Raw genomic sequence first — 12,867 nt, 5'->3', positions numbered from 1 at the left:
TTTGCTAATAAAGATCAGCTTCCATGGGTAGAGGCATTGCAAACAAAATTAACCAGGGAATGCTCCCCACTCCTTAAATTAGTGATTCTAAAAGTTTTGAACTGGAAAATTTAATAGTAGAGTAAGTAGATGCAAGCTTTCTGGAAGCGCTTGTCAGGTCTATTTTGGGTTTCTTAGGAACAAGTTAAAAGCAGTTTTTAGTCCTCGATGCATTCTAATTACGCTTTTTACTCCCCTGAAAGGCTTGCTTTCTTTTTAAAAAGATACAGGTTTTTTCCTTGTACTAATTGAAATATTGGTTTTAAAAATTCATATCCTCTACAAGCATGGTCATTAACAATCTCTAAATAAACATTTTCAAAGGGCTGACCCACAGAAATGAGATGCTTTAGGCAAAGATCTCATCGTGAGAGTTGTTTGTTGTGATCATGAGCTTTATTTGTGAGTACATTTTTAGCAACTGAGGTGACACCCAGGCTGAAATTCCTTCTCCTCCAACCATCGGCCATGCTGTTCGATGTTGCCCTCTCAGAGAATGGGTTTGGAGACAAGCTCAGTTTCCACACCTAGAGAAGGAGCAGGATGCCACTGATGGGAAGAGGAGGGGAGGATCTGGACATCACTCATTGCTGTACAGTAAGTTTGTAGCTTGTGGCATTTGCATGCTGGCAGCTTTACATATCATCTAATAGACTTCCACACAGTTACATGCTTTCTGAGGTACTTTAGAGAGGAATGCTCAGGGCTAGAGAAATGGATAAGTTTGGAAAGTTCTTACCGTACAAGCCTGAGGACTGAATTTGGACCCACCGGCTCACATTAAAAAAGCTGAGTGCAGTCAGGTACACCTGCAAATCCAATCCTGGGGAGGCAAGACAGGAGGATCCCAGGACTTGCTGGCCACCCAGTGTAGCTAAATTGGTAGGCTTACGGGTCACTGAGAGAGCCTGTCTCAAAAATAAAATGAAAAGTGGCCAAGGAAAACGCCCAGTGTCACAAGTATGTATACATAGTGTAAACACAAGATCATGCACACAGATGCAATATACATAAACACATGCATACACACACATAAAGAGGTGAAAACTTGGGAAAGATTTGCTAAGTGGTTGTCACCTCTTTCTGGGGTATGAACCAAGGGAAATCTTTCTTTCTTGGCCTCTTCCCTTCTGATGCTGTCCTTGGGTCTTCAACTGCTACCACCAATTTTCAAAATAACCCCGATTGACCCTGATAATCTGTGGGGCTTTGAGGAACACTCACTCACACACATACACACACACACACACACACACACACACACACGCACACACACACACTCATCTTCTGCCCTCTCTATCTTGTGCTGTAACACTCCATGTTTGGAGAGTCCCCTTTGCGGCTTTACCAGGAACATTCTCACCCGTCTTCACAAGGCTGTCCCTGTCATTCAGGTCTTGGCTCAGATGTATGCTTCTCTAGAAAGAGCCTTACTGGTAACATTTCCCATCTCTTCGCTTTTATTTTCGCCAGCAGCAGTGGTTGCCTTCGATTGTTCTTTTCAGTTGTTTCCCGCCAGAATGTAAGCTCCGTGAGGACTGGGCTGTCTCCTGATTTCTTCTGTGTAGAGTTATGAGGCAGTAGCCTAATTGCTCCTTAAAGTTTCCAGACTACTTAAGGCCATCCATCACATTAGCCAATAAGCTGTAATACCTGAATTTTGGAGGGGACAAATTCATAGCATTCATCTTGTACGTAAAACTTACTCAAAACAGCTCTGACAGTGTAGGAGCAAGATCCTGTGGCCAGAACCCCTCTGGAATGAAACCAAAACCTCCGAGCTTGGCCTGTGCTGTGTGTATATGTGCATTTTATATTATATTATACTGCTTTCCCCTAAATCCCATGCTGTGTGTGTTCTAACTTCTCCATATCCACCCGCCCTCTCACTAGCTCTGTTGTAGAAGGCTGACCTCCCTGTCCTGTGACAGTGGACTTCCCTTCTCCTCTGCCTCCTTAGAGGTGAAAGGCCAGAAAGACACGTCTTTGTTTCTAGTGCCTTCCTTCCCAGGCTGTGGTTTGAGAGGAGCGCCATACTACCAAAGCTACAGCCCCCGACAGGAGACCCTCCGCTGTAGCCACAGAATTAGAGTATTTCATTTGGTTGGTACTCATTTCATCAGTTCCTCCCTGCTCTTCAGGCCCAGGAGTGGTAAAGAGTCTCCATTATTGTAAGCCCTGGGATAGTTCATCTTGCCTTCCTTTATCCCTGCTCACAGTTCTGCAAGAAGTTTACTCTTCTGCCACTTGGGTTGGATGTGTCATCTGTCCCTGACTGACATAGAGATGTACAGAAGGTAGCCCCCATTTTGTAAACATCATATGAGATTCAATTTATATGACCATGGCTCAGTATCTTCCTGCCTCAGCCTCCTGAATTCTGGCACTACTAGCCTATGCCCCTACACATGGTTGTTTTATTGAATTATATACTTCTTTAAAAAATAGGTTCTCATGTAACCCACATTGACTTCAAACTCACTATGTAGCTACTCTGACCTTGGGTTTGAACTCTTGATCTTTCTGCCTCTCTTTCCCTGTTTACCACTCTAATTGGTGGTGTGAATGAACCTGAGAGAGTGGAACCTAAAAATGAGGCAGACAAAGGTTTCACCAAATACCCAACTTTATTGAGCGCATCAGACAATTTACACTCTGAGGTTAAGAGTCTTAGGAGTAAGGCATCCAGTCACAAGGAGAAGCCACGTGTGGCAGGCGAGTTGCATGTGGCGAAAACATGGTTTTCTATAGAGGTATGTAAATATATAACAATAGCCAGCTGTAATGAATAATCTAATGTAAACTTACTCCCCTCTGCTGTACCTGGCAGAGGCACAAAAGCATATCTAAGAGTAATTTATGCTTTTGAAGAAATAGAAGTCACACTCCTCTTGTCTTGTTTTCTTGGAGTTTTTTCACAAGCATTCAGAATTCCCTTCTGCACAACTCCCTTCTTGGACCATATTTTGACTCCTCGCAAGAGACGGGATTACAGAAATGTGTCACCAAGTTTGTCTTGTGTGTTTAACTTTGTGCTGATTGTTATCAAAACATATCAAAGCACGTATGCCATTAAAATTCCCAATGAATGCCTTCTTAAAGCATGACTACGGGTAGATCATGTAGCTCAAATCGTTTGTTCAGTGGTGACAGGAGTTTGTGTCGTTCCATCTAATTCCTGTTGTGCAGTATAAAATTTTTAAAACAGTTGGCTCATTTTGAGAGTACCACGGAATAAAGCAAGGCTGACCACCCCTGCTCCCCAGACACACACACCTATATACTCCCCTAAACCCATCACTTTAGGGTCCTAGTGAAAATACACTTTAAAAAAAAAAAACAACTTGAATCCAATATCTTATGTTTTCTGGTCAATGCTTTGTTTGAATGTGACTCTTTTATAGTCCTGTATTTTGTTATTCCAGAAAAAGTAGGAAGTATTTAGTGGAAAAGCCTTGAAAGATAATACAGTTGGGTTGGCATCCATCTTCTGTAAGAATAGCACCCCAGCTGAAGACACCTCAGAACAGGTTTCTCAAGGAACCGGAGACTGGAACAAAGTAACCATGAACTTGTAAACTCCAGCCTGAGAGCTCTCTTTGGTACTCTGTGGCTCTTTATATAAGCTTGTCTTAATCTGTGTGGGCTAGTAGAACAAACCACCACAGACTGGTTGTAAACAACAGGCGTTTGCTTCTTAGAAGTCTGTAAGCTTAAAATTCCCAGATCAAGATTTCAGCAAATTCCTGGTCTAGTAAGGGGCCTGTTGCCTTTGTGGACAACTCTCTTCTTGTTGGTGCTTCCTGGAGCCCTTTCTGTAAGGGCACCAGTTCTGCTCCTAGGGGGGCTGTTTTCTTGCCTTACTCACATCTCAAAGGTCTCACTTCCAGGCACCTTCTCACTGGGGACAAGCCTTCAATATAGACATTTTACTGTGGGGTGAAGGTGGGGATACAATAGAGACATGTGTGTAGGACAAATATTTAGATAATAGCAATCTCTTTCTTAGGTCAACTTTCTTTTAGTATTATGGAGGGACTTGAACAGATTCATTCGCTCGTTCATTCATTCATTCATTCATTCAATAACTATTTGAGACCTTGCCATGGTCAAAGCACCAGGATGTGGTTGTAGAAAGCTGGAAAAATCACTAATCTAATAGCAGCCGAATCTCTCAAAAGACTCATATCATGAGCCCTAAAAGAAAATAAAAAGGATGACAAACCAGAGTAAATACAACACGCACTCTGGATGGGATAGAAGAGGTAAATGTTCCAGAAGATACCATACTCCGGTGGGCTGAAAGAGGACTTAAAGTCCAGCTTCATGACTGCAGATTCCCCAGTGTCTCTGAATACCATGACAGGCTAACAAAGAGATAACGAGAATGTAATAATTAACAGTCCCTATTAATAGTAGTTATAGATTTAAATTATAGAAAAATCCTAGCATTATTTTCTGCCTGGCACTAAATAAATAGTTGCTTCCCATTATTCCTTCCTAAAGTTATTATATAACTTTAAATCTGAATTCTGTAATAACCATTCCCTGGTGACCTGATTTCAGGGAAGTGTCCTATACATTTTTGAATCAATTAATTCATGAAATATTTATTGAGCACTTCCCATATGCCAGTCTCTGGTGATACAAAATGTTAAAACAGGCACCATCTCCTTATTGATCTTACTTGGTAGTGACTCAGAAAGCCGTCTCTCATCCCTGCCCATCTTCTCTTGAGCAGTCCTGATAGCTGTTCGCCCCATTAAGAAGCACATATATGTCAAATGTTTCTTAGAGCTGTGAAATAGTTTTCTTCGAGACGGGGTTTTGCTTTGTAGCCCATACTGGCCTCAGACTCACTGTGTAGCCCAGACTTGCTCCAAAGTCAAAGGAATCTGTCCTGCCTTAGCCTCCTCAAGTGCTGAGACTACAGATATGTGTCACCATGTCCAGCTGCAATAAATTCAACTTGGAAAATGCATTAAATATTACTCATAATTCTTAAAATCTCAGTCATTCTCTAACAGAAATCTAAACACTTAAATATTTGATTCCTTTAAGTTCTTTGACAGTTGATTAAGTGTATATAACTTTTTTGATAATATTCATCCCCCTCATTGCCATCTCTTTGCTCACTATAAACTACTGTCATTCCCCTAGAAATAACAAAAACATAAAAACATAAGATAAAGTTCTTGGCTGACGTATTTTGTCGGACAGTCCCACCTCTCCTGGATTGTGTCTTGCTTAGAGGAACAAAGCAGGAACTTGGTCACACAGTCATACCTGACAATGGCCCTGTTCTAAAGTTTAACAATGGAAGTTTTCTGGTTTTCCACTTCCTTGGATTATTGTTTGTCTGTGTGGCAGCCCACGGCCTAGTTCACCAGAGCTTGAGACCTGGCCACAGGGCTTTGGAAACACTCCATGTGGAATGGACAAGGAACATGAACGTGGTATTTAATGTTGAAGGGAAGTCCAGCTCAGTCTAGGAGCACAGCGGACACCTGTCTCATCATTTAACTGGGGAGGAGATTCAAGGGTAAGAAAATGCAACACACGTAGTAAATGTTATAAAATCAGGGGACAGGATTTTATAGCATCATTTATCTAGGACACTAACAAAAACTAACCGAAAATCTGGTAGAACCAAGAAGAGTTCATAGAAACCAGTGCGATTCAGTAGCTGCCTGGGGTCAATGTGATGGGTTGCGTTTTCATTGCTACCACACTAAGCTGTTCATCCAGCCCTGGCTCTAGGTTCCATGGTCTGATGAGAACAGAGCAAACTAATAAGAAACTAATGAAGACAGCATTCTGCTGTGGCTGCTAGGCTTAGATGTGACAGGACTGTCAACCACCACCCTGCCCTGACATTTGCTCTGAGATCCTACTGTGAATGAAGACAACCCAGGTTCCAAGATGTCCCTAATAATTGTAGAGTCAAGGTGAGTGTATTAAAGAGGCCCACAAAAGTGGCCTAGATTTCAATGTTGACTTTTTTTTGCCATGGGAGGAGGGGATGACAAAAATCTCACATAGCCATGTTGCCCTTGAACTCTCTGTATAGCTAAGGATGACCTTGAGTTACTGATCCTCTGTTTCCACCTCCCAAATGCTGTATTACCGATGTGTACACAACACTTGTCAAATGTTGACTTTTATTTATTTGTTTACTTATGTATTACATTATTTATTTAGTGATATGTGTATAGGCGCACATGTGCCGTGCAGTGGGTGGAAGACAGAGGACAACTTTGTGGTATTATTCTCTCCTTCCACTAGAATTAAATTCTGGCCAGGGACTGGACTCAGTCAGACTCACGGGCAAGTGTCCTTACTGCCAAGCCATTCTGCTCGCTCCAAATGTTTACTTCTAAACAAACCAATTAACTGCTAAATAAAACATGTCCCATAGTCCTACGTTAGCAACAAAACTTCTCCTACAACAAAGCTGAAAAGGAAATAAAAATTACAGTTTCTAAATGACCATAAGGTATGAAAAAAATCAAAAATGTTAGACTAGAGGCTGGCAAAAGGTCTCAGCAGGTAAAGGTGCTGCCGCAGAGTGGGATTTGATCTCCCAAACCCATCTTGGCATGCACACACTCTCATATATACATGAACACTGCACACATGCATACACAGACAGACACATGCATGTGTAAAGGCAACTGAATAAATCGTTCTATTTAATGTGGTTCATTTTGTGTTGTGAGATTATCTCAGTCAAACATGAACCAGAGAGAGAAGGGGGAGAGAGACAGAGACAGAGAAACAGACAGAGAGAAGCTAGTATTGAAAGTGTATGGGCAACGAGCTACCCTTAGACATTTTTATTTGTATTGTACATTGAAATGAACATTTTGCAAGACTAACTATGCAAACCATTAAGAGTATGCAAATTCCTTTCTTTTATTCTGTAGTTACACTTTAAAAGAACATAACTTACAATAATCAGATATGCATGGATGTAAACACATGCACTGTTAAAAACATGCACTGTTTGATGTTTTCTTCCAGCTCTGAGGATGTTTGTGTGTGTGTGTGAGCTCATGTGTAGGTGCACTTGCCCATGTGTGCTCCTAGGGAGACCAGAAGTAGACACGATATCTCTCTCAGTGCTCTACACTATCTTCTGAGACAGTGTCTCTCTGAAACTGGAGCTCGCCCATTGGTTAGGTAGACTAGCCAGCAAGCTCCCAGAATCCTTCTGTCTCCATCTGCTTACAGGTTGGACTTACAGGTACAGCAATGCCATCATTTTTTGTTGCTGTTGTTTAGTTTTTTAAATTTTTTTTTTTTTTATTTTTCCGAGACAGGGTTTCTCTGTGTAACAGCCCTGGCTGTCCTAGAACTCACTCTGTAGACCCGGCAGGCCTCAGATTCACAGAGATCCACCTGCTTCTGCCTCCCAAGTGCTGGGATTAAAGACATACCCCCCACCCCCTGGCCAGCAATGCCAAGTTTTAACAGGATATTGGGCATCCGAACTCAGGTCCTCACGCTTGTGCAGTGAGAACTTCACCAAACAAACCATTCCCCAGATCCCAGTAAAAGTTCTCATTGGTGTTCAATGATAAAGAAATTGTTAAATTATTCATTTATTTAATAAAAATTGATCACTATAAGTAGAAACAAAACCCTGTAACCAAGAAATGGTTTTGCAGTCCTATACCATCAGCGGAAGAGAGCAAAAGCATTTTGCTTCTGAGTTTCAGATTCAAGTTTCTTTTCCTTGAGACAGGGCCTCATGTCTGCAAGTGCAAAATGACAGTCTGGGCCATTTTGTTCCAGAAGCTGGAAGAACATGCCTGGGATCCTAAATTCAATCCCTGAACAAAACAGAGCACCTCAAAAAGCAATGTAGTGAAAAAGGCAGGAGACCTTGCCATTGAAGGCAGTGGACACGAGCCTCTGAAAGCATTCCTGCTAACTCGCCTCAGACTTTCTGCTTAGTGGTTTAGTTTGCTGATGTTATTATAAGTGTACATAATTAAAGTTTAACATTATTAGCCTGACTTTATGGTTTATCTGGGTACCATACAATGCTAGTGTTAATGCAATGTATGCCTTTAATTGTATATGTAAATTATCTTCCCTGTATCTTAAGCCTGTAACTTAAGACCCATAGCTTCTGTATAATTCACACTGTGTCAAGTGTGTTTGGTCTTGCTTTTCTTCTCATTAAAACTGCCTCATGTTTGGTGAGCGCCTTTGATCTGAACACTCACGGTGTTCTCTTCATAGTTTCGCTGTTTGGTCATTGCTTCCATGCTGTTCATCCTTTCTGAGAATCCTGGTATTTGTGTCCTGGATCTACCTGTCTCCTGTGCCTTGTCTGTATTCCCCAGTGACTGGCACTGTGTGTGTGTGTGTGTGTGTGTGTGAGAGAGAGAGAGAGAGAGAGAGAGAGAGAGAGAGAGAGAGAGAGAGATATCCCGGATCTGTCTCCTGTACCTTGTCTGTATTCCCCAGTGACTGGCACTGTGTGTGTGTGTGTGCGTGTGTGTGTGTGTGTGTGTGAGAGAGAGAGAGAGAGAGAGAGAGAAAGAGAGACAGACAGACAGAGAGACAGAGACACAGAGAAGGACAGAGACAGAGAGAGACAGAGAGACAGAGAAAGTCTTACTATGTAGCTCTGGTGGGACCAGAATTCACTAAGTAGCCCGACTTGTCCTCGAACTCACAAAGAACCTCCAGCCTTTCTTTTCAGAACACTGAGACCAAGGACATGCAGCAGCACACCCTGCGTCTGTTGTAGTGTGTCTCATGACGTAGTGCTGTTTTTGCTTCCAATCTCTCAATGTTCTAATTTGATTTCAAAACTTGCCATTCCTTTCACTCTCTCTGTGGAGATTTTGCATTGATAGTTATTCTCTGTATTCATTCCACTAAGAATTCTTATTACGTTTTTCTGTTTTCTTGACTTTATTTGTTGCTGGTGGAAACTTTCTGCTCTGTTTACTCTGGCTTTCTGACTTTGGACTTCCGAATCGTCTATGTGCCCCAGAAGTTTCTTTGCTTTCTTAGGTCCGAGAGCATGCACACTTAGACGTTTGGACAGGTGCAGTGTGTAAAGTCTGAAGAGCTGTGCTAGTTATTACTAATAATATACGGAAGCAGAACTAAAAACTCATGAACAAGCTGGGCATGATAGTGTAAATCTATAATCCTGTACTCAAGAGGCTGAGGCTGCAGTTCAGGATGGAAAGCCAGCCCGACCACACAGTGAGCTCCAGGGCAAATAAGACAGTCTGGACATGGTTTTAATCTCAGCACTGGAGAGGCAGAGGCAGGCAGTTCTCTGTGACTTTGAGGCCTGCTGGGACTACATAGTGAGACCTTGTCTTTGAAAACAGTGTGAGAGTACATGAACAAGAGAACATTTGGTCTCGGGGATGGCAAACAGTTAAAGTGAGCAGAGGCGTCAGCCACAGAGAGACAGGCAAATCATCTAAAAGGGAGACAAGGCAGCTGCTGGTTTCTTTTATTGACCACTTCTCACAGAACCTTTACATGTTCTCTTATGTAATTTATGCTAATCATATGCTTCTCTTCTCATCTGCTCATGACACACACACACACACACACACAAATACACGCACACACGTGTGCACTCACACCCATTCACTCACTCACATAATACAGACACTAACATACGTGCACACTCACACAATACATACTCACAGACACTAACATACATATACACTCACATACATACAGACATTAACATACATACACACCCACACACATACATACTCAAGGACACTAACATACATATACACTCAACACACGTGCATACTCACAGACACTAACATACCTGCAACTCATTCACACAAGCACCCCCCCATCCATTCCCTTCTTGAGGTGTCTTGAGCTAACTTCTCCCCCACACAGTTAGATGCTGCGCGCCCAGCTCTGCCACATTCTTTCTAAAGTTATTCAGGGTCATCTGTCCAGGTGTGACTTTCTTAGTAAAGCCAGACAAATAGCTTCATTCTTTTATACATCCCTTTTCTAGAAACTCCCCTCCTTCCCTCCTCTCCCCTCCTCCCTTCTTAGGGTTTCCAACAAGTTCAGATCCACCAGCGCCCCATGTAATTGAGTCAGGTACACTTTTGTGCTGTTCATTTGTAGTTTTCATGGGATACAGGCTTTTTTCAGGTTCAATATATAATAGCAATTATGAGTAATATACTATCAAATAGATAGTCAGTTTTAGAGTTCAGTGTTTTATATGCATATGTATATTCTCTTTAGCAATCATTTTCTTTCTAGTTTATGCCTCCTTCTTGGTCAGTCAAACAGCAAGCAGCTGGTGTTGTTCGCTGAGCTCACCTTGAGCTGCTGCCTTCCCTTGGGTTGTCACACTTTTGAATTTTTAGTTTAAGTTTTCCTCTCGAGGTGGCAAGAATGGAGAGCTGATTGCTTCTTCTTATACTTGAACCTTCCTAATTTTTTTTATGATTTCCATGTCCTTGAAGACAGTTAGGATCTTGGGCTCAAGACACTGTTGCAATTTATTTGTTTGTAAATAGTTTCCTTGAGTCAATGAGTGACAGAAATTGGAGCAGATGTCGTAGACTGTAGTGAAGATCTCTTCTTTACTGGCACTGAACATACTTAGAATCTACGCTGAATTATTTTCTATCCAATTAAGTCCCCCCCCCACAAAATCCTATGCTGTTTCTAAAATCATGTTATTATGTTTTTGTTTAATTAGGGTGCTTGTCACTTTGCTAAATGTATAATAAGTAAATTAAACTTCTCTTGAGGTCAGCTAAGATGGCACTTCCTAGATAAACTGCCTCTCTTCTTTGACAGACGTAAGCCTTAGTTTTCGCTGGTGAGAGACGTTATATTCACTAAGTGCTCACTAACACGTAGACTTCTTCATGGTCTTGGCATCTTCTTTCCTGTCTCCTTGAACTAGGTGTTGGCCCATTTTCATTAGTTCTATCTAATGCTCTTTATGATTGTAAATAAAATCCATTATTTGCTTCAAAGCGTAGTTTAGCTAAGTGTTGCAGCGGATGCATCCTGCTTTAACCACAAAATATGCGCAGTGAAAGCTAGGAGCCGTGCGAGGGACTGGGATAGGCTCTCTCCATGGTGTTCAGCATAGGTTCTTTTTTTTTTCTTTAAATTTATTTATTTATTAAAGATTTCTGTCTCTTCCCCGCCACCGCCTCCCATTTCCCTCTCCCTCCCCCAATTAAGTCCCCCCCCCCAGCCCGAAAAGCAATCAGGGTTCAGCATAGGTTCTTTAAGTGACTGAAAACTATATTTGATTGCAACCAGTTTTCCTCAGATTATAAATCTACATACTTTTAAGGTAATGACAGTATTTGGAAAACTGTTCCATTGAATTTTTTCATACAACAGATTTTGCTCATGATTTTCTTCTCCCCCAATTCCTCCCAGATCCTTCCCATTTCACTACACATCCAACATTATGTTCTTTTTCTCTTTCTTCCAAACAAACATAAAAACAGAGCAAAAAAAACAAGAAGCACAAACAAAACTACACCTCACAAAACAGAAATCAATATAAATAAAAAAAAATGCCAATAAGACAAAAACTGCCCCAACAGAGCAAAATGAGACCATAATTCTATAAAAATACCACTGAGTTCCCATCCCTGACTCAGAGAAAAATGTAGAGCTCAATAAAAAGCAGTAAAAAGAATACCACTGAGCTAATTTTGTGTGGACCAACTATTCCTGATCATGAAAACTGCCCTCAGACATTGTCAATATAACCAGTAAGACTCCATTAGAGAAAATGAATTCATCCTTTGCCAATAGCTATCAATTGCAGATAGCCTCTTGATTAGGGGTGGGAGTCCATGTCTACATCCCCCGTTAGTGCTGGAACCCCGTGTAGCTTGACTCTGTGCAGGCCTTGGACAAGCTAGCACCATCTCTGAGTTTATATGTGCCTTGGTCCTGGTGTATCTGGAAGACACCGCTTCCTTCGAGTTATCTGTTACTTCTGGCTCTTAAAACCTTTCTGCTTCCTCCTCCACATCCATCCCTGAGCCTTGAAGGGACGACTTGGATGAAGACCTTTAGGACTGACTGCTCCAAAATCTCCTATTCTTTGCATGTTGCCCAGTTGTGGGTCTCTGTGTTAGTTCTCATCTGCTGCAAAAGCTTCTCCTGTGAGTGCTGAGCAAGCCGCTGCTATAGCACTGTGCCATCAAGAGCTGTTTTACTGCTGGGTTCTTTTAGCGGAGTGATAGTATTTCCTACTAGTTCCAGGTCCTATCTAGATTTAGGTTCTAGGACACTTTAGCAGTGTCAAATATGGGTTCCATCTCATGGACTGAGCTCTAAATACGATTGTAGAAAGTAACTGGCCACTCCTGTAACCTCTGTGTACTATTACATCAGTATACTTGTGGGCAGGTCCCCGTTATAGATCTTGGTTTGTAGCTAGGGAGATTTCTCCTCCAGTCGTGTGCAGTGTCTTCTAGTATCATGAAAATTAGTCAGTGGAGTGAAACCTCCAGCTAGGCAGCATCTCAACCTCTCTATGTTCAATGGCATAAATAAATGGTATTAGCAACAGGGCCTTATCGTCATTTTGAGTAGAGTAGCCACTAGCCTTGAAGGTAGCCTATTAAGCTTGGGCATTTCCTAAGGGCCCTGTTGGCCAATGACTCAACAAAATGTGATACTCCTGGCACTGAAGATTTGACTTTGTAGTATAAAATGAAGGAAACTAATTTTTTGAGACAGTCTTATATTATTATTATTATTATTTGAGACAGGGTTTCTCGGTAGCTTTGGAGCCTGTCCTGGAACTTGCTCTGTAGACCA

The 12,867-nt window shown here is 41.8% G+C and overlaps 1 protein-coding gene across 2 annotated transcripts in view; it reads left to right on the top strand.

Moving 5' to 3' along the window:
* The window catches only part of Acyp2 (acylphosphatase 2), a 166,551-nt gene that overhangs the window by 61,560 nt on the left and 92,124 nt on the right, over positions 1-12,867 (top strand). Inside the window, exon 4 of one of the 2 annotated variants that reach the window (XM_041669831.1) lies at positions 5,800-5,967. The exons of the other annotated variant lie outside the window; for it this stretch is intronic. Within the exon in view, the coding sequence (XP_041525765.1) occupies positions 5,800-5,872 (73 nt within the window). The 3' untranslated portion in view covers positions 5,873-5,967. Of the gene's footprint in view, positions 1-5,799; positions 5,968-12,867 lie in introns of those variants that run through there. 2 annotated transcript variants of the gene reach the window in all.

The sequence above is a fragment of the Microtus oregoni genome, unplaced genomic scaffold (genome assembly GCF_018167655.1).
Source record: "Microtus oregoni isolate MIOR12 unplaced genomic scaffold, Mior012 000019F_ref0000042, whole genome shotgun sequence".
NCBI classification, from domain to species: domain Eukaryota; kingdom Metazoa; phylum Chordata; class Mammalia; order Rodentia; family Cricetidae; genus Microtus; species Microtus oregoni.
Note: the sequence above shows the minus strand (reverse complement) of the source record. Positions and strands in the feature narration are given on the sequence as shown.